The sequence below is a fragment of the Schistocerca piceifrons genome, chromosome 11, assembly GCF_021461385.2.
Source record: "Schistocerca piceifrons isolate TAMUIC-IGC-003096 chromosome 11, iqSchPice1.1, whole genome shotgun sequence".
NCBI lineage: Eukaryota > Metazoa > Arthropoda > Insecta > Orthoptera > Acrididae > Schistocerca > Schistocerca piceifrons.
This window is the reverse complement of record NC_060148.1, coordinates 106,765,020-106,786,186: the sequence shown is the minus strand read 5'-3', so window position 1 is coordinate 106,786,186 and position 21,167 is coordinate 106,765,020. Positions and strand designations below refer to the sequence as shown.

The following is a 21,167-nucleotide window of genomic DNA, read 5'->3' as shown; positions in this document are numbered from 1 at the left end:
CAATTCTACTGAGTACAGTACAGCAGCTACTCACCGCTCAAGCCACTAATGAAACGCAAAATACCATACCTCTAGCTGCGAGTGCCATACTGCCTTTTTGCCAGTTTAATTAACAACAAGACGAATGGCTAGATGGGTTGCAACAGTTTGAAGTCCACATAATTGGTCACAACATACCAGGTACTGTGGAACTTCATTACTTCTTATTAACAGTAGGAAGCGCTGTGTTTTGTCTCATTAAGAGATTATTCCCTACCGCAACTCTGAGTGAACTTTCCTATGATAAGGTTGTAGATTCACTAATTAACTATTAAGAGCAACAAGTAAATGTGGTAACAGCTAGATATCAATTCTTTCGTTGCAAGAAACGGCCAGAACAAACTTACTGTGAGTGGGTAACAGATTTGCATGGTGTGACGAGGATGATAATTCAAAAGTGCTTGTGGTGCTTTATATTCAGATGTTATGTCACGTGATGCGATCGTGTACAATGTAACTGATGTCTCACTTAGAGACAGGCTTTGAAACTGTCTGATCCATCATTTCAGCAAGTAATGCAAATACTAGAACAGCACAATTCGGGTGCCATGTCGGCTGATAAATGTAAGCAGCCGCCAATCTGTCAGGTTGATTCCATTGCCCCTGACAGGCACATTAGGCAGCATCCACTTGTGAGCGCCACGCCGTGTAAACAGTTCTCTATGCAGCCCAACCAGCCCTCTACACAGGCAAACAGAGTGAAGTCATGCCCTTGGTGCTACTCACAAACGCCAAGACTGCCTGTCTAGACAAGCACAGTGTCATGCTTGGGAAAGAAAGGTCATGTGAAATCAGTATGTATGCAACAGAACAAACATGAACGAAATTGTAGTCACAAGGCCCATGTAATCAATGCAGTCTAGTCAAAGCCTGCTGGAGGCATCAGCATAACTAGCAAGCGAACAGTTTCTTCAGTGCAGTTTCTTCAGTGGGCACAAAAAGTTTGTGGGAGAACTTATTGTTCATTTGTACATTAGTGGAAGACATGTGAAATTTCAGTTGTACACAAGTGTCTCAGTAACATCCCTGAATCGTAGCTTTTAGGTTCCCCACGCCTGTATAAACCTAGCATGTACCTGATGGCTTTTAACAGACAAGACATTCCTGTTCTCAGTAAATGTACTTTGCCTGCCATATATCGCTCACATTCGTGAACTTTAACTTTCAGTGTGTTACAATCATGCGATTTTGAGAACTTATTTGGCCTTGATTCATTTGATTTGTTTGGCTTTCAAATTCAGTACAATGTGTTGGCAGTCAATGCATTTAATGCCAAAGACAGTGTAGCTAGTTTGCTAAAATAATTCCCTTAACTCTTTTCTGAACGGTTAGGCAAGGCTAACAGTTTTGTTCCACATATTGGTCTACTATGAATATCTATGGAACCGAAATTTTACCAGGCTAGAACTGTTCCTATTGCATTACTGGACGAAATAGCCGCTGGAAATAAAGAATTGCAAGCTAGCGGAGCTATTGTTCCCATTGGTTTTTCTTCCAAACTTTCAGGTCGCATTCGCCTCTGCTTCGACTTCAAGTGCATGGTCAACCCACAAACTGTAATTCATACTTACTCCTTACCTCGCTCAGAGGATCTCTTTGATAGATTAGGCGCTGGTCGCTACTCTTCAAAAATTAATTTGAATTGTGTAATGCGCGTCTTCAAATAACGCTCGATGAATAATCTCGAAAACTGTGTATAGTGAATACTCATTTGGGCTTATTTAAATATTTGCGTTTGCCTAATGGCAGTGCTTCCACACATGATGTTTTCCAATGTCATTAGGAACAGCTGACTGCTCAAGTGCCAAACTGTTCAAACTACTTAGACGATATTGTTGTTGCAGGTCGTACACCTGAAGAACTCACTGCAAGTTTGCGTGCTTTGTGTGTTACCTGATGCAGGACTAAAGTGTAGACTGGACAAGTGTGATTCTTTTTTAAACATGAGTTACAGTATGTCGGTCATGTCATAAACAGTCAAGGTTTACATCCTCATCAGTAGCATTTGTTAGTCATACGAGACCTGCCAGTTCCTCGCTATGTCACAGAATTGCAGTCAGTTTTAGGGAAAATGAACTATTATTCTCGGTTAATACCGAATGCTGCAGAAATTGGAGCTCTATTCGACCGCTTGCGTCGCAAGAATGTCCCCTTTGTTTGAACAGATAAGTGCCAAGTAGCTTTTCGAGAACTTTAAGATGCGTTGCTCAGTGATCGATGCTTAGTTGACTTTGATCCTGACAAATCAACTGTATTGCCAGTTGACGCTTCCTCTTATGGACTCGGTGCAGTTCTTTCACATAGATTTGGTGATAAAGACAGGCCTGTTGCATTCGCATCAAAAGTGTTTTCCAAAGCTCAGTGTAATTATTCACGAATAGAGAGAGGGGCACCGGCTATTGTGCATGGTGTCACCAAATTCCACCACTATTTGTATGGCATGAAATTCTACTTAGTAGCGTATCAAAAGCCTTTGCAGCCGTTGTACCTACTGGCCAAAAGTTGCAATGATGGGCTTTGTTGTTGTCTCAATATTAATACGAGATTGTAAATCTTATGACAGATCAACATGGTAATGCGGACATACTTTCATGTCTTACGATTGACCCTGATACAGATTTTGACGCTTCTGCAGCATTTTGTTGTCACATCGATGGTCAGGATTCTGAATTGCTTCAACCTTTGCCTCTGAACAACAGGAAAATTGCACAGGCCACAGAAGCTGATTCAGATTTGGAGATTCTGCTAAACTACATTCGCACAATTTTGCCTCGCTCATAGTATAGCATTAAGAACTCCGTAGCGCGCCAATACTTTGCACGTCGGCATAGCCTCGCTATACAGCGAGGGGTGATTCTTGTTCAAAATGATAGTGGACTGACACTGGGGGATGATTACGAAACAGCGCGTCGAGACTGTACTTGGGAGGGTATGGACAGCCAAATAGAACAGCGTCACGCATCTGGGGAAATTCGGTCCGCTCCACTATAAAAATTCTCTTCTTGGCCTAAGTCGCAATCACCATGGCAACGTGTGCACATAGATTTTGTGGGATCTTTTTGGTTGCTTGTGGTATACGCTTATAGCAACGGTTTCTCACCTCCTATCGTTCGCATCCACAAGATGGACCATCGCTGGCGGACACTGCTCCACCAGCTCTGCCATCCTCAATATCCGGCGTCGAAGTATGGACGCAGACGGTGGGTGCGAGGCGAGATCGTTCGTCGACTTGGTGCTTGCGTGAATCTCATTTCAGGCCCAGACGGATTGCAGTACCGACATCAGGATCAAATTCGCCACTGTAATGTGCACAGTGATACTTGTGTATCTCTTCGCCCAGATTCACAGATCCCAAGGACGTGTGGCCACAACAGCTGTCAAAGAGTGTCGTCACGACACCACAGGACGACCCCGTGGAGACGGAGGTGTCGCCTCCTCCTCTCGTCTTACCCAAGGAGCTGGACCCGCCAACGCTGCAGCAGCTTGCGGCTTCTCCATCTGGTTATGGGTCTCAGGAGTTGGATGCGTGCCCTTCTGTGCGTTTTCCGGGTGACGTTTGCACCTGAGTGCAGATCAGATGGCGGGCTACAACTGGAAGCCTGACGTCCGCTGCAACCACAGTTTCCAGTCCATCACTGCATCCACGCTCCTGCCTTCCCTGCTGTTGTCGCGCTCCTTATACGACGACGGTCCGTCGTTTTGGGGAGAGGAATGTTATGGCGTAAAGTCGAGCACCAGCACGCTGATCGGGAATGATAGAGCAGACAGGGCTGTGGAGAAGACGTCACCCAATAGCACGCTGAGCGACCTCTCTCTAGGACCACAACGTGACAGCTGCGGCCTTCAGCGGAAGAAAACATGAGCGCCACTCCCTACTTGTTGCGGCCACTTCTACAGCAGACATTAGTCACATCAAGACCAGTGACTTAGGAATTGTTTATACTGAAGAGATTTCTTTCTTGCATGTCGCCCTTTGTTTGCAGCACTTCTGTGTTATTGTCAGAGTTAAGTATTGTCATTGATTCATTTCGTAATAAAACTCTCTAATACGATTTGCTTGAACTGTTGTCTAGCGATCCGAGAAGGAAGTTTCCTAGGCACCCCATACTCAACAACTAGACAGAATACAACAAAATTCAGTCTGGAATCGGAACTAATGTGTTGTAAGTACTGGTAATAATACCAATTTTTAACTGCCGACACAAGTTGCTGGACTGTCAGCTCATTAGGTACAGAAGTAAATTCAGTGAAAGATCTCAAATGAAGATGTATATTAAGTATAGAGCTTATGTGTCAGCAATCTGGATACAAGGAAATATATAAAAGTTTTATATAAGTTCCACATAGCACCAAACATGCACCTAAAATGTATTTTTCAGTAAAAAAATATTGTAGAAAACTAGTGTTCCTTAGTAATCGAGTATTATTCAGTTTGTTTTGAATTTTCAGTAAAAGGAGAGTCCCTCTTTGAACTTATAGTAGTCTATAAGCACTCTTGGTGTAATGGTACTTGAGTTGTTGTATGTACTATGTAAATATGGGTGCAAACCAAGGCTGCGGGATAAGCTTTTCTGTATTATTTATTTTATAAGTAACAAAGGTCACATAGAAGGCTTTTTTTATTTTACTCCAGAGTCGTTTGCACTATATTTAGCTTGATCCTAGGATGTCTATGAGCTGCTGGTGGTTGTTCCGCTTGGCTAGGTCCAGGGGCGTATCCCCATCGTCATTCCTGACTTCTCTGTCGGCCCCTGCCTCCAGTAGTGCAGTCGCCGCGTCTAGGTGGCCACGCATTGCGGCATCGTGCAGTGGCGTGTTCCCAGTGTGATCCCTGGCGTTGCAGTCGGCAGAGGATGCCGCCAGCAGCCGCACCACAGCCGGATTGTCATTCCATGCAGCCTGATGCAGAGGCGTGTTCCGCCAGCGGTCCCTGGCGTTGACATCAGCTCCATCCTCCAGTAGACGCCTCGCCACCTCCACATGTCTCCTGGCTGCTGCAAAGTGCAGTGCGTTCAGCTGGTTCTCGTTCTTCGCCTCCACATCCGCCCCCACTGTCAGCAACGTTCGCACCTTGCTCACTGACCCCTCCTTAGCTGCCGCAATCAGCATCTTGCCCTTCTCTTCTCCAGAAAGATCCCTGCAACAAAAGGAGAATACTTACAAATTGCTCCAAACACACGCGCCCGAGGCAGAAGCAGAACTGTGATGAGTCCGTAAAAGTCATGAAGGTTACCGCAATGCACTGGTGTCCCAAATTAAAGCTTCTAACTGCGATTTTCCGTCCTGTGTCCAATTTACGATGTAATCATGCAAACTGTCAACAGATGTCTGCACAACCGTGTTCTACACGCAAGTTAGCATTCCAGTCAACGGACAACCACGCCCACGACGAAGTCAGTGCGGCTAGCAATGGGGTAGTGTTTGCTGGGTACTCCCACATCCGCAATCATTGTAGACAGTCACAGATAGTGCAGTATGATACAGAGAAGACGCATACCAGGCTCTCCGCAGTGGAGGGCCATAGAAAGAATGGGAGGAGGACAGTCACAACCTGATGTGGCCCGATGGGTTAATGTGAATCGCACTGTTGTTTCTCAGATGTGGCGACTGTTCGTAGAGACGGAAACTGTATCTCGAAGACGAGGGCAGACCACGTGTGATACGAGAAAGGGAGGACCGTTATTTAGTTAAAAGGGCATACGGTACTGCCTTACTACTGCACAGCAACTGGCACCTCACCTCGGAGGATGCACTGGATGTGTTGTATCGAGGCAAACGTTATACAGAAGATCTCACCAGAATGCCACTTATTGTCAGGGGCCCGTTGTTTATGTACGTCTGACACTTCACAGAAAGAAATGTGTAGAGTGAAGTCGTCAACATCCCACCGAATGGCCGAACAGTGGGCCAATGTTATCTTCACACATGAATCCAAAAATGGTCTGGAGAGTGATTCTCGACGGATTTTCATATGGTGGGAACGTGGAACAGGATTTCGTGACCCAAATATCGTGCAAAAGAGACTGATATCAGGGAGGTTCTTTAATGGTGTCCTCAGCGATTACGTGGACTACCTGAACACATGACATTGTTTGGGTGAATTGGCAAGGCTTAGCTCCTGTCAGGTATCGTGACGAGATTTTGAATCTCATATGCCGTCGGTGCGAGGTGCTGTGGCCTACCACTTCGTATTGATGGACGATAAAGGTATGCCTCATAGAGATCAGCTGATTGAAGTTTTCTTGGATATGGAAGATATTGCACACCTGGAATGGTAACCTCGATCTCCCAATTTGAATCCCATAGAGCATATCAGGGATACACACCTCTACCAGAAAACTTCAGTGAGTTTGTTAAAGCTTTAAAATACTGTGCACGGCAGAGTACACGAGAGGACGTAGAAAATCGTACATGCAAGGCTACAGGGAAGAGACAAAAGAGAAATAAGAAATGTGTTGTGGTCTTTATGATGCCAACACATTCTTCCCATAAACAATGGAGGTGGGCGAAGAAGTCATATCAACAATGATTGAAAATAGAAGACAGAAGTGGTAACACACTGTAGAAAGCATTAACATGACTCACAGTAGTTGGAAAGCGTAGAGACTGCTCAAAAATTAGATGGTATACCTGCAGGTACACCAGGCTTTGCTGGCGGTACAGCAGACCAAATAGCCTCCCAACTCCTGAAAGCCGCTAAAGCGAAACACAGACTGAAGAAAGGGCATACGAGTAGACTTAATGCTGTCCAAGACGAAAATAATGATACACTCGATCGTACATTTACAATATCAGAATTGAAAGAAGCAATCAAAAGTTTAAAGACTGGTAAGGCCACAAGCGTAGATGATATTGAAAATGAACAGATTATACGTCTTGGTGTTCACTCTAAATTGTGGCTGTTGGAGTTTATGAACTGCTGTTGGGCAACTGGACGAATTCCTGAAATCTAGAGACAGGCAAAAATAACTGCAATTCTTAAGCCTGGTAAGGACCCAGAAGATCCTAAGAGTTATCGGCCAATCTCTCTGTTGTGCACAACACAAACTGTTTGATACTAAGCAGATTCAAAGAGCTTACTGAAGGCACCCTAATAAAAGAGCAAGCAGGATTTCGGCCTGGCAAATCTTGTACCAGTCAAGATCTCAGCCTAACCCACTATATTGGAGATGGGTTTGAGAAAAGACTTATTACGGGGATGGTGTTTATAGATTTTATGGAAGCATATGATACCATCAACCACAGAAATCTCATTGCAAAAGTGCAAAAAACAACAAAAAGCCCTCAATTGACTGTTGTACTCAAATCAGTTCAACAGAAGGTATTTTGTTGAGTTCCAAGGTAACAAGAGCAGATGGAGGCTACAAAAAGATGGGCTTCCCCAGGGCAGTGTTCTTGCCCCCATGTAATTCAATAATTATACAAATGACCAGCCTATTAGTCCCTGGTCAAGATCTTTCATTTATGCTGATGATAGGGCAATAGCAGCTAGGCATAAAACTACAAGGATATTGAGGAAATACTAGCTGAGAACCTGGAAAATCTCATCATGTATTACAATGAAAATCAGTTGAAACCCAATCCAAGTAGGACCCAGACTTGCCTATTCCATCTTAACAACAGACAGGCGAAACAAGAACTGAATGTTTGGTGGAATGGCACAAGATTAACACACTGCCCTCTCCCAGTGTACTTGGGAGTTACTCTTGATAGGACACTGTCATTCAAGTGGCACATTGAGAAGAGCAGGGCAGAAATCCAATCACAGAATAACTTACTTGGCAAGCTAACAACATCCAGATGTCGACCTAATCATGCACCACCACAATGGCACTCTGTTATTCTGCTGCTGAGTTTGCAAGCTGGACACTGTCCTGAACCAGATGTGTAGACATATTACTGGATGTCTTAAGCCAACAAGAATAGAACACCTATACTGCTTGTCAGGAATTGCTCTGCCAAATGTCCGATGTTCAATACAGAGCAGAATTGAACGAGCAAAACAGGTTCAAAATCAACATCATCTGCTCCATGGGTACCAAATGGTATCAAAACGCCTTATGTCAAGAAGTAGTTTTCTCCACTCAACCAAACCGGTCACAGGTTCACCAAAAACTTCTAGAAAAAGACTGTGGCAGGAACAACAAGAATATGCACATGATTCTGAGGAAGTGCTGCCATCAGGTGCGGAACTTAGGTGGGAGAGATGGAAAACCCTGAACAGGCTATGTTCAGGAATGGACAGATGTAACAGAAATCTGTACAAGTGGGGAATCAGTGAAAGTGCTTTGTGTCCATGTGGGAATCCAGGCGATGAACCATCTGCTTCACTGTCCGTTAGTAAACCATCCAAGAGCGTGCATGGCCCAAGACCTGATGGCGTGCAGCAAAGTAGCGAGGGCATATGTGGACTTCTGGAAGAATGACATGTGAAACAAAGACTGTAAAAACTTTTATTATACTGTATATAGTTTTCCGTGAATTTTATTTTATAAATTAGCATTGTAATATTGTATATTTCATAGAGGACAAATTATTCTATAATGTGTGGATTTATTGTAAACTGTTTGTAATACGTATATGAACTATATGTAGTAGTGAGATGGGTTGCATCACACAAGCATCCACCAACAATTCCATAAGACTTGAGAGTAGCTCTGCAGGAGGAATGGTGTTATTGCCTCCACATGAGACAGCTTGCCCTGTCGATGTCAGGGTTGTATGAGCCAGAGGTGGTCATGGCCCATGCTGAGCACATTATCCAGTTGTTGGATTGTGTGCAAATCTGTTAAGTTGGAAAAAACGAAGAACATTTTTTTCTACCTTTATGCATATTGTAGTTGTTTATGTTATTCGTTCTTAACATTGTTCCTACTTCACTATCACCTGTTTGTACTATTTTATGGCAAAATAAAGGCAACCTCACAAAATTTCTGTTTGTTGCTTTAATTTTGGACACCAGTGTACATCGAATTTCATGCGCTTTTCATACCATTCAAATTTCTAGGCAATCTGGATCTTGGCTGCGTGAATACACTAAAGACCTGACAGCATTTACATACACTGTTGAGGTTCTTGCAGTCTTCAGTCCAGAGACAGCTTTGATGCAGCTCTCCCTGCTACTCTATCCTGTGCAAGCTTCTTCATCTCCCAGTACCTACTGCAATCTACATCCTTCTGAATCTGTTTTGTGTATTCATTTCTTGGTCTCTGATTACGATTTTTAGCCTCCACACTGCCCTCCAGTACTAAATTTGTTATCCCTTGATACCTCAGAACATGTCCTAGCAACCGATCCCTGCTTCAAGTTGTGTCACAAATTCCTCTTCTCCCCAATTCTGTTCGGTACCTTCTCATCAGTTATATTATATACCCACCTAATCTTCTGCATTATTCTGTAGCACCACATTTCGAAAGCTTCTATTCCCTTCTGTTCACTTCCATTCATGGCTACACTGTATACAAACACTGTCAGAAACGACTTACTGACACTTAAATCTATACTCGCTGTTACCAGATTTCTCTTCTTCAGAAACGCTTTCCTTGCAATTGCCATTCTACAGTTTATATCATATATGTTTCGACCATCATTAGTTATTTTGCTCCCCATATAACAAAACTCATTTACTACTTTAAGTGTTTCATTTCGTAATCTAATTCTCTCAGCATCACCTAATTTAACTTGACTATATTCCATTATCCTCGTTTTGCTTTTGTTGATGTTCATCTTATATCCTCTTTTCAAGGCACTGTCCATTCTGTTCAACTGCTCTTGTAGGTTCTTTTCCGTCCCTGACAGAATTACAATGTCATCAGCAAACGTCAATCTTTGCATTTCTTTTAATTCCTACTCCAAATATTTCTTTTGTTTCCTTTACCACTTGCTCAATATACAGATTGAATAACATTGGGGGCAAGCTACACAATAGGATCAAAACTATCTAAACACCTCTATCTAATGTGTGACTGACCAACAAATGTAATGAAAGGACGATCCGCCAGTATAAAAGGAGGCTGGTTATGTTATTATTCCCCTATTGAGCTTAAGAGAACACTAAATTCGACAGCATATGAATCACGTTTTCCAGCTTTATGTACTGCATACAATACAGTATCATTGTTTGTATTAGCAAGACAGTGCTCCTTGTAATAAATCATTATCTGTCACGTGAGAGTTTGTGGACAACAACATTCCATGAATGTACTATTCTGCCATGAATTCCGAGCTGAATCCAATGTAACTGCTTTGGGATGAGTTACAAGCTGACTTCGCTGCAGATTGAAGAGTCCAACGTTGAGGAAGAATAGGTTCTCATTTTTCCACTGAAGTTCAGACCCATTACTGAAAGTTTCCTCAGCAGAGTCAAAGCCATCATAGGGATGAAACTTTGACACATCCCTTATTAATGTTCACTAATGAGTGTCGAGAAACTGTCGATGTAACTGAATGTCTACTGAGAAACGGTCCATGTTATTTGCATTTGACAGCAACACCTACATTTTGATGTTACAAACTGTGTGTTGCAGCCTCAGGAATAACATGTAAAACTTTCTTTGTGAACTAAAGACAATTAAGTACAAATAAATTCTATTAATCTGTCAAATGAAATTGTTTTAGCCAGTAGTTATGTAATTGGTTTGATGTGGCCTGCCATGAATTCCTCTCTTCCACCAACCTTCATCTCAAAATAGCAGTTACACACTACATGCTCAATTAATTGCTGGATGTAGGCCAATCTGTCTTTCTCTTCAGTTTTTACATCCCCCTCGTCTTGTCAGTCTTTCCCCATGTCACTAATTCTGCAAAGTATCCCCTCTTTCCATATCCAACATGTCCACCTAATTTTCAACACTTTTCTCTAGCACCACATCGCAGACACTCGTAGTCTTCTCAGTCATGGTGTTTTGCCACTGTCTACGATTCAGTATCATACAAAGTAGTTCTCTAAACATAGATTCTCATAAATTTCTTCCTCAAATTATGACCTTTGTTTCATAGTAGCAGAATTATGTTGGCTAGTTGAACCAATTTTGCCTTTGCTAGTATGCTTTTTATGTTCTTCTTGTTTTGTGTATCAGGGGTTATTTTGCTTCCAGAATTCCTTAATATCGTCTACATCATGACCACCAATTTAAATGTAAAAAATTCCAATATCTGCTACTTCACATTAGTAATTTATTTCCGTGGTTCATTCTCAATTAATATTCCTTACTCATCAGACTCTCCATTCAATTCAACAGATCCCGTAATTCTTCACTTTCTCTGAGAACAGCAATGTCATCAACAAATTTTTTCTTTGACATCCTTTCACTGTTAATCTGAATCCCACACTTCAACCTTTATTATATTTCCTTCATACCTTCTTCGATAATTAGATTGAATAGTAGGGGAAACGACTGCACCCTGTCTTACACACTTTTAATCTGAGCACTTTGTTCTTTATTTTCCCGTATTCTTCCCTCTTGGTTCTTGTACATATTGTAACCTACCTGTCTTTCCCTGTAACTTACTTATATTTATGTAAGACTTTGGAAGATCCTGCAGAATTTTATATTGTCGAACGCTTTATCTAGGTAAAAAAACTTTTGACTGTATTTTGACTTTTCGTCAGACTTGCTTCCATTATCAAGTACAACTTTCGAACTGCCTCTCTGGCACCTTTACCTCTCCTAAAGACAAACTGATCGTCATCTGACAGTTTCTCAATTTTGTGTTCCATTCGTATTTATATCATTCTCATCAGCAGCTAGGATGTATGAGTTCCAAAGACGAATGTGCTGTTGTTTTCACAATTATCTGCCCTTATTACCTTTGGAAATACGTGATGATTTTGTTCTGAAAGTGTGACGGTACATTGCCAGTCTCATTGATTCTACACTCTAACTTGGATAGTCATTGGGTGCCACTTTCCCCTATGAACTCAGCAGTCATGATTAAATTTTATGTATCCTTTTAGCTTTATTTGTTATCAAATCGACCAGAGTTCATTTAAATATTGCCTCTAACAGTACATCCTCTATATCTTCCACGCCAACACAGATTGCTTCCTCTTCCATGTCATCAGAAAAGTTCCTCCTTCATAGAAGCTGTCAATGTAATCTTTCCATTTATCTGCTCTCTCTGCTGACGTTGGGAATGGAATTCTCATGGTAATTATTGTTTTGACTTTTCTATATTCTGTGTCAGTCCTTCTTACGACTGTTTGTTTAAAGTTTTGTCTTAAGTTTTCTGCAGTTATTTAGCCTTGGATACCTAGAACATGGTACTTATCTCATTCCTAAATGACTTACATCGAGGTGACAAGTTGTGCAAAAGTGATGTGCACATACGAAGATAGCGGTAGTATCGTGTACACAAGATATGAAAGGGCAGTGCATTGGCGGAGCTATCGTATGTAATCAGGTGATTCATGTAAAAAGTTTCCGACGTGATTGTGGCCATATGCCTACACAGCGAGAATTAACAGATTTTTCACACCGAAAGGTAGTTGAAGGTAGACGCATGAGACATTACATTTCGGAAATCGTTAGGGAATTCAGTGTCAAGAGTGTGCCGAGAATACAAAATTTCAGGCATTACCTGTCACCACGGTCAATGCTGTGGCTGACAGCCTTCAGATAACGACCTAAAGCAGCGGCTTGTACATAGGTTGGTCAGTGCAAGAGACAAGCAACACTGCGTCAAATAACCGCAGATATCAATGGAGAATGTAATACCAGCGTATCTGTTCGGAAGTGCGGCTAATTTGGCGTCAGTGGGCTGCGGCAAAAGATGACCAATGCAAGTGCATTTACTAACAGTATGTTGTCACCTGCAGCTCCTGGTCTCATGACCATATTGGTTGAATCCTATACAAGTGAAAAAGCGTGGCTTGGTGAGGTAAGTCTCGGATTGAGTTGGTGAGAGCTGATGGTAGTGTTAGAGTGTGGCGTTGACTGCACGAAGCTACAGACCCGAGTTGCCAACAAGGCACTGTGCAAAATGGTGTTGGCTCCATAACGGCGTGGGCTTTGTTAACATGGAATGGGCAGGGTCCTCTGGTATAACTGAGCCTATCATTGAATGCAGACGGTTATGTTTAGCTACTTGGAGACCATTTTCAACCATTTGTGGACTTCATGCTCTCAAATAACGATATCATCTAAGTGGGCCAAAACTGTTCACCACTCGTCTGGGGAAGATTGTGGACCACTCGAGTAAATGATTTGGTCACCTGGATCGTTCAATATGAATTCCATCGATCATTTATGGGACATAATCGACAGGTCAGTTCCTGCACAAAATTCTGGACCAGCAACACTTTAGCAGTTGTGGGTGGCTAAAGGGGCAGCATGGCATATTATTTGTACAGGGGACTTCCAACAACTTCTTGGTTCGCCGCCACGTCGAGTTGTTGCAGTAGGCTGGGCACAAGGAGGTCTGACATGATATTAGCAGGTGTCCCACGACTGTTGCCACCTTAGTGAATGTAGCTGTCTTCCTGTCTTTCTCTGAAAATGTTTATACTTTCTTCTTTCATCGATCAGTTGTATTTTATTTTCTTACTCAACATTTTTTCGAAGTTAGCTTCCCATTATCTGTGTTCGTCTGTCCACCGTCTGTGATTTTACTTTCTAGTGATGTCCTCTCCTCTTCCACTGAACAGCCCACAGTGATATTCCTTACCGCAATATCCACATCGTTGGTAAACTTTAAGTTTCGTTTCTCAGTACTGCAGTATGTTACATCCTTCTACACTGATTCTTCTGGTCGTCTCTCTTAAACCTCACTCTGCTCTTCATAATTATTAAATCTATGTTTACATCTGGGAACGCCTTACATTTCAATATCTGATTTCGGAATCTCTGTCTGACTATGATGTAATCCAATTGGAATCTTCCAGTGTCTCTGGGTCATTTCCAAGTTTCTTTTTTCCTCACATGAATCCTGAACAGAATATTTGTTATTACCATCTCAATTTGATTGCAGAAATCAATTAGACTTTCACCTGTCTCATCCCTATGCCAAGCCTGATACCCCATGACCCTTCTTCTTTTATTTCCCCTGCAACTGCATTTCAATTCCATACTTCCTCTCTTTTCTCCTTTTGCTTGTGTCGTTGCCATGTGTATATGAACTATCGTTGTGGTGTTCGTTTGATTTCGAATCTGGTGAGAAAAAGTCTGGTATAGAGCTGTTCACAGTAGCCCACTCTCTCTCTCCTACCTCTTATACATAACGATTCCTACTCCCGTTACACATTTTTCTGTGTCTTATGACAAATCCTTAGCCTTCTTCTGTTTGACATCAATGACCCCGACCGTATCTAGACTGGGGCCTTTGCACCTATTTAGACTCCCTAGCTTTCCAATTACGATCAAACTTCTGAATTTAAAGCTCCCAGTCGTAGAAGGTTATCCCTATGTAAATTATTCCGTCTCGTTTTCATGATCACTTCGACCTTTGTTGTCCACTCCCAGAGATCCAAAAGGGTAACTTGTCCGGAATCTTTTCTCAATGCAGATTGCTTCAAGACAGTTTTCCTGTTAACGACGTATGTCCTATGGATACACGTTATGTGGTTTTCATTTATTCGATTCCATTTCCTTCTGAATCCTCTCGTCATTGATCATTACTGACTCTTCTCCCTTTTAAGGTCAGTTTCCCACCCCAAGGGCAAGGGAATGCCCTGAAGCTCTGTCGTTCCTCCACCCTATTTGACAATGCCTTTGTCAGGAAAATGGCGACTTCTTATGCTGGACGTCTTCTGCTGACACTGCTGTTAATTTTTGTTCAGAGGTTAAGCAGTGCCTGTGTTGAAAACTGGGACACAAAAAATTTTGATCACTAGTCAATGACGCACTCCTAAGCCATTGGTATATAAAAGCAAACACTGTCCCAACGTTTATTAGAGAATCGTATAAAAATGTGAAGTAAGTCGTTCAAGAACTTTTTGAGGTTTTGGTATCATTGTTAACAACGTCTTTTACTTTCGAAATCGTAAGTACAATGAAGGATTGCAGCACCAAGAAGAAGCAGTGCGACATAAACGAAAGTTGGTAGGCGTGTTTCTACATCTGAATGATGATGACTTTTCGCGGCAGTCACGTCGCTTAAGAGTGGTGCTAGTAGCACCACAGTGAGGGAGCAAATGAAGCCTGCTTTAATTATACGCTGTAACGGGCTCGAGTGTTAGTTACATTTTGAGATTGGACGCAGTGAGTTGATGTAGAGCAAAAATGTCTTTGAGAGGACCAAGACGCATTTATCAACATCTCATAGGGATTAAACGAAGTCTGTAATGGGGCTACGAGATGCTGGTTGTTCCTTTCGTGATGCAGAAATATTTCACAGTAATGTAGCCACTATACATGGCTGCTGGCAGCGGTGATTACAAGAATATTCGGTTGCAAGAAGACTGGGTCCCATATGGCCACATGGAACTACTGAGAGGGAATACCATCGTGTTCTGCGTATTACTCTGGCGCATTGCAATACATCTCCAGCAGCAGTTTGAGCAGCAGGTGTCACCAAGTAACACAATGAAGTATTACAAATCGGTTACTTTAAAGACAGCTCCGAACCAGATGCTCTGTAGCATGCGTTTCACTGATCCCAAACCACCAGCCTCGCTGCTGGTATTGGTCATGTTTTGATTAGGCCAGTTGGTGGCCTACAACCAGCCTTTCTGTGTGCTAGCAAACTGGACCTACACGTGGAGTTATGGTCTGTGGTGCGATTTCGTATGACAGCAAGAACATTCTCATAGTTATCCCACACACCTTGTCTGTTTCAATCTGGTGATTCGACCCGTTCTGCTGCCATTAACGAACAGCATTCCAGGGGAATTTTTTCAACAGGATAACGCTCGCTCACTTACCGCTCTTGTAACCCAACATGCTCTATAGAGTGTTGATAAGTCTCTTGGCATTCTCAATCATCAGGTCTGTTTCCAGTCGAGCAGATATGGGACATCATCATACAGTAACTCCAGCATCATTCACCAACAGCATTAACCGTCCCTGTACTGACCAACCTGCTGCATCAGGCATCGAACTCCATTTCAAATACTGATATCTGATACTTGAGCAACACAATCCATACATGTTTGCATGCCTGCATTCGACCTTTTGGCATTGCACCAGCATTTCATGTATCCAGTGGCTTGTCTCGCACTTACATTAACTTGCGATCCTGCAATGTTATTCGGTTAAACATGTTACCCTGGCAAATGTATTCTCGACGTTTCACTGTTCTATATTAACAAGTTTTTGGTTTTGTGATTCTTTTAAATCCGTGTATTTATGACTGTAAACTATTTTTGTTTAAAGCTGTTCTCGCCTTTAGTCTTCCAAAGCCTATATTTATGTAGGACCTCTTACTAGTCACCACAGCCGTCTGATGCCGAAGAAAAGAGGAAGCCTTGGCTCTCTTTTTCCCTGTACATTGTTATTCACATTACTACCACGTTACGCACGATCTGTTCTCCAGGCTGGTTTTCTTAACTCACTCTCAACAAACTTTTCACTCCATTATCGAGTATTGTCTTAATACACTCCTGGAAATGGAAAAAAGAACACATTGACAACGGTGTATCAGACCCACCATACTTGCTCCGGACACTGCGAGAGGGCTGTACAAGCAATGATCACACGCACGGCACAGCAGACACACCAGGAACCGCGGTGTTGGCCGTCGAATGGCGCTAGCTGCGCAGCATTTCTGCACCGCCGCCGTCAGTGTCAGCCAGTTTGCCGTGGCATACGGAGCTCCATCGCAGTCTTTAACACTGGTAGCATGCCGCGACAGCGTGGACGTGAACCGTATGTGCAGTTGACGGACTTTGAGCGAGGGCGTATAGTGGGCATGCGGGAGGCCGGGTGGACGTACCGCCGAATTGCTCAACACGTGGGGCGTGAGGTCTCCACAGTACATCGATGTTGTCGCCAGTGGTCGGCGGAAGGTGCACGTGCCCGTCGACCTGGGACCGGACCGCAGCGACGCACGGATGCACGCCAAGACCGTAGGATCCTACGCAGTGCCGTAGGGGACCGCACCGCCGCTTCCCAGCAAATTAGGGACACTGTTGCTCCTGGGGTATCGGCGAGGACCATTCGCAACCGTCTCCATGAAGCTGGGCTACGGTCCCGCACACCGTTAGGCCGTCTTCCGCTCACGCCCCAACATCGTGCAGCCCGCCTCCAGTGGTGTCGCGACAGGCGTGAATGGAGGGACGAATGGAGACGTGTCGTCTTCAGCGATGAGAGTCGCTTCTGCCTTGGTGCCAATGATGGTCGTATGCGTGTTTGGCGCCGTGCAGGTGAGCGCCACAATCAGGACTGCATACGACCGAGGCACACAGGGCCAACACCCGGCATCATGGTGTGGGGAGCGATCTCCTACACTGGCCGTACACCACTGGTGATCGTCGAGGGGACACTGAATAGTGCACGGTACATCCAAACCGTCATCGAACCCATCGTTCTACCATTCCTAGACCGGCAAGGGAACTTGCTGTTCCAACAGGACAATGCACGTCCGCATGTATCCCGTGCCACCCAACGTGCTCTAGAAGGTGTAAGTCAACTACCCTGGCCAGCAAGATCTCCGGATCTGTCCCCCATTGAGCATGTTTGGGACTGGATGAAGCGTCGTCTCACGCGGTCTGCACGTCCAGCACGAACGCTGGTCCAACTGAGGCGCCAGGTGGAAATGGCATGGCAAGCCGTTCCACGGGACTACATCCAGCATCTCTACGATCGTCCCCATGGGAGAATAGCAGCCTGCATTGCTGCGAAAGGTGGATATACACTGTGCTAGTGCCGACATTGTGCATACTCTGTTGCCTGTGTCTATGTGCCTGTGGTTCTGTCAGTGTGATCATGTGATATATCTGACCCCAGGAATGTGTGAATAAAGTTTCTCCTTCCTGGGACAATGAATTCACGGTGTTCTTATTTCAATTTCCAGGAGTGTATGTTTTATTTCCTGCTCTTAATAGTTTATTTCCTCATGCTGATGTTTCTCTGTCGCTTTTTAGCCAGCTTTCTCCTCTTTTTATGTTAATCTTTTTATGCAGGAACATTTTTCAATTTCCATGTCTTGTCTCTTATTCAACAACAATAATTTATTTTCAAATTTTCTTTCAGCTCCTTTTCTACTGAGATTCTGCTAATTTTATATCTAGTACGTATAACATAATTTACAGACTTTGCCTGAGATCATACACATTAATTATTTTTGATTATGCTGCATCAAGTTACATTAATGAGTTTCTGTTTTATCTACCAAGTTTTCTTCGTTGTGCTCTCCATCTTTAGTCTTTCCTGTTACACTTACTTCTCGTTGGTTGTCTTCTTATGTCAAATGGCTAATGCTATTTGTATACGACAAATTGGGTAAATACTTGTCAGGCTCTCTTACTTATAAAATTTCAGCGTACATTCTCTGTATCTTTCTATACTATCAGACCCATGTATGAACTTTTGTTGCCTGTGTGCATAAAGCTTTTAGATTGGGAAAAGTATTCTGAGAAGTATTTGCTCAATTTTGTGGACCACTCGAGTAAATGATTTTGCCACCTGGATCGTCAGGCATCGTACATCTGTGTCTGACCATAATAGGTAATTAAAGCCCGAAATCCTTGAATCACTGGTAGAGAATGAATTTTCATAAGTCCACTGAAACATTACTGATCCCATTGTCATTGTTAAAATACCTGGTAGGGTTCCTTGTTTTCTCTTGAATAGGTACAGACTCCTCTATTGCCCAATAAGTTGTTGGATTCTGCTCTGATTAATTGTAAATGCACATTGAATACTCTGAACTGCCACTTTTGGGCCTGCTGAATTCAGGCATCAACTGAACTGTGTCTTGCAACAATATCAGTTCACTATCAGATAGGGTTATTATTTCACAAAGCGACAGTAAAACATCGGTGACTACCACTATAGATCGATGATTTCAAAGAAGAAAAGGGAAGTGATGACGAATTTACGCTGAAACTGGTCTGCGATGAATAAAAAGAAAACTTCTGTCACTTCGCCTGTAAAACTCCCTGAGCTACAGAAGGTTTTCCAGCTGACGATATATGGCTACTGTGTCCATTTCCACTCAACCATGCCCATACAATAGGACTGACCTAATTTTTATTGATCCAAAATGGCCGCCTTTATCACTTGGCCACCGACAGGTCCGACTTCCACTTTCGTAGAAGCTCATGTTGCCACGAATGATTTCCAAAAACTGCAAATAGACGTTATCACATACGTCTCTCGTAGTAGGGTAAGCCACGGATCTCAGCTCATTTCACTCCCTCAGCTACGGTGTTACCACACACCCTGTAAGAGACTTTCTCATCATACCGTTCGGAGAATAATCATGGAAATGCAAGTGAAGGGTTCTTCCCTACATAGGTTATTCATAAGATAGGAAACAATCTACGTCTACGTCTACGTGATTACTCTGCTATTCACAATAAAGCGCCTGGCGGAGGGTTCAATGAACCACCATCAAGCTGTGCCTCTACTGTTCCGCTCTTAAACGGCGCGCGGGAACAATGAGCACTTTTCTGTGCGAGATCTCTTATTTTATCGTGATGATCATTTCTCCCTACGTAGGTGGGTGCCAACAGAATGTTTTCGCAGTCGGAGGAAGGAAACTGGTAGTTGAATTTAATGATAAGATCCCGTCGCAATGAAAAACGCGTTTGTTTTAATGATTGGCAACCAAATTCACGTATCATGTCCGTGGCACTATCTCCACTACTTCGCGGTAATAAAAAATGAGCTGCGCTTCTTTAAACGTTTTCGATGTCATCCGTCAGTCCCACCTGATACGGATCCCATATTGCACAGCAATACTCCAGAATAGGATGGACAAGAGTGGTGTAAGCAGCCTCTTTAGCAGACCTGTTCCACCTTTTAAGTGTTCTGCCAATGATTCGCAGTCTTTCGTTTGCTCTACCCACAACAATATCTACGTGATCGGTCCAGTGTAGGTCATTTGTAATTGTAATCCCTAAGTATTTAATTAAATTTACAGCCTTCAGGTTTGTGACACTTATCGCGTAATCGAAATTTTGTGGATTTCGTTTAGTACTCGTGTGAATAACTTCATACTTTTCTTTGTTCAGGGTCAATTGCCACTAATATAGACCAGGAACGATAGAGGGCCTGTAAGAATTCCTTGGGGAACGCCGGATATTACATCTGTTTTACTCGATGTCTTTGTGACAGTAAATCACGAATCCAGTCGCGCAACTGAGGCAATATTCAATAGGCATGCAGTTTGACTAGGAGATGCTTTTGAGGAAATGTGTCGAAAGCCTTCTGTAAATCTAAAAATATGGAATCATTTTGACATCCCCTGTCGATAGCACTCATTACTTCACAACTATAAAGACCTAGTTATGTTCCACAGGAACGATATTTCTTAAGCTCTTGATGATAATGTCAATAAATCGTTTTCTTCGAGATAATTCATAATGTTCAGACACAGCATATGTTCCAAAACCCTACTGTAAATCGACGTTAGTGATATAAGCCAGTAATTCAGCGGATTACTCGTATTTATCTTTTTGGGTATTGGTGTGACAAGAACAATTTTCCAGTCTTTAGGTGCGGATCTTTCTGTGAGCGAGCTGATGTATGTAATTGCTAAATATGGAACTTTTGTGACAGCATATTCTGATAGGAACCTGACAGATATACAATCTGGATCGGAGGCCCTGCCTTTATTAAGTGATTTAAGCTACTTTGCTACGAGGATATCTGCTTCTGTGTTTCTCACTTTGAAGTTATTCTTGATAGGAATTCATGAACATTTATTTCCTCTTATTTGGTCAAGGCGTTTCGGAAAACTATGTATAATAACTCTACTCTAGTGGCACTGTCACCAGTGACTTCACCATTGTTATCACACAGTGAAGGTTATTGACTGCTTCTTTCCGCTAGTGTGCTTAATGTATTACCAGAATATCTTAGGGCTTTCTGCGAGATTACTAGACAGAGTTTTCGCTGAAAACTGAAATTGCTCCCAACACACCAGCACAGTCGTTAGTTTTGGGGAAATATTTAGTGTTATCTTACACAAGTCAGTTGTGTTAGGAGCTGAAACCGAGTCATGCAACAAACCTGTAAAATGGTTT

General features: G+C 42.9%; 1 protein-coding gene across 1 annotated transcript in view; it reads right to left on the bottom strand.

Annotated features, from left to right (window-relative positions):
* Positions 1-4,601: 4,601 nt before the first annotated feature.
* The window catches only part of LOC124720136 (ankyrin-3-like), a 98,358-nt gene continuing 81,792 nt past the window's right edge, over positions 4,602-21,167 (bottom strand). Inside the window, exon 6 of the mRNA XM_047245436.1 lies at positions 4,602-5,176. Within this exon, the coding sequence (XP_047101392.1) occupies positions 4,690-5,176 (487 nt within the window). The 3' untranslated portion in view covers positions 4,602-4,689. The remainder of the gene's footprint in view (positions 5,177-21,167) is intronic.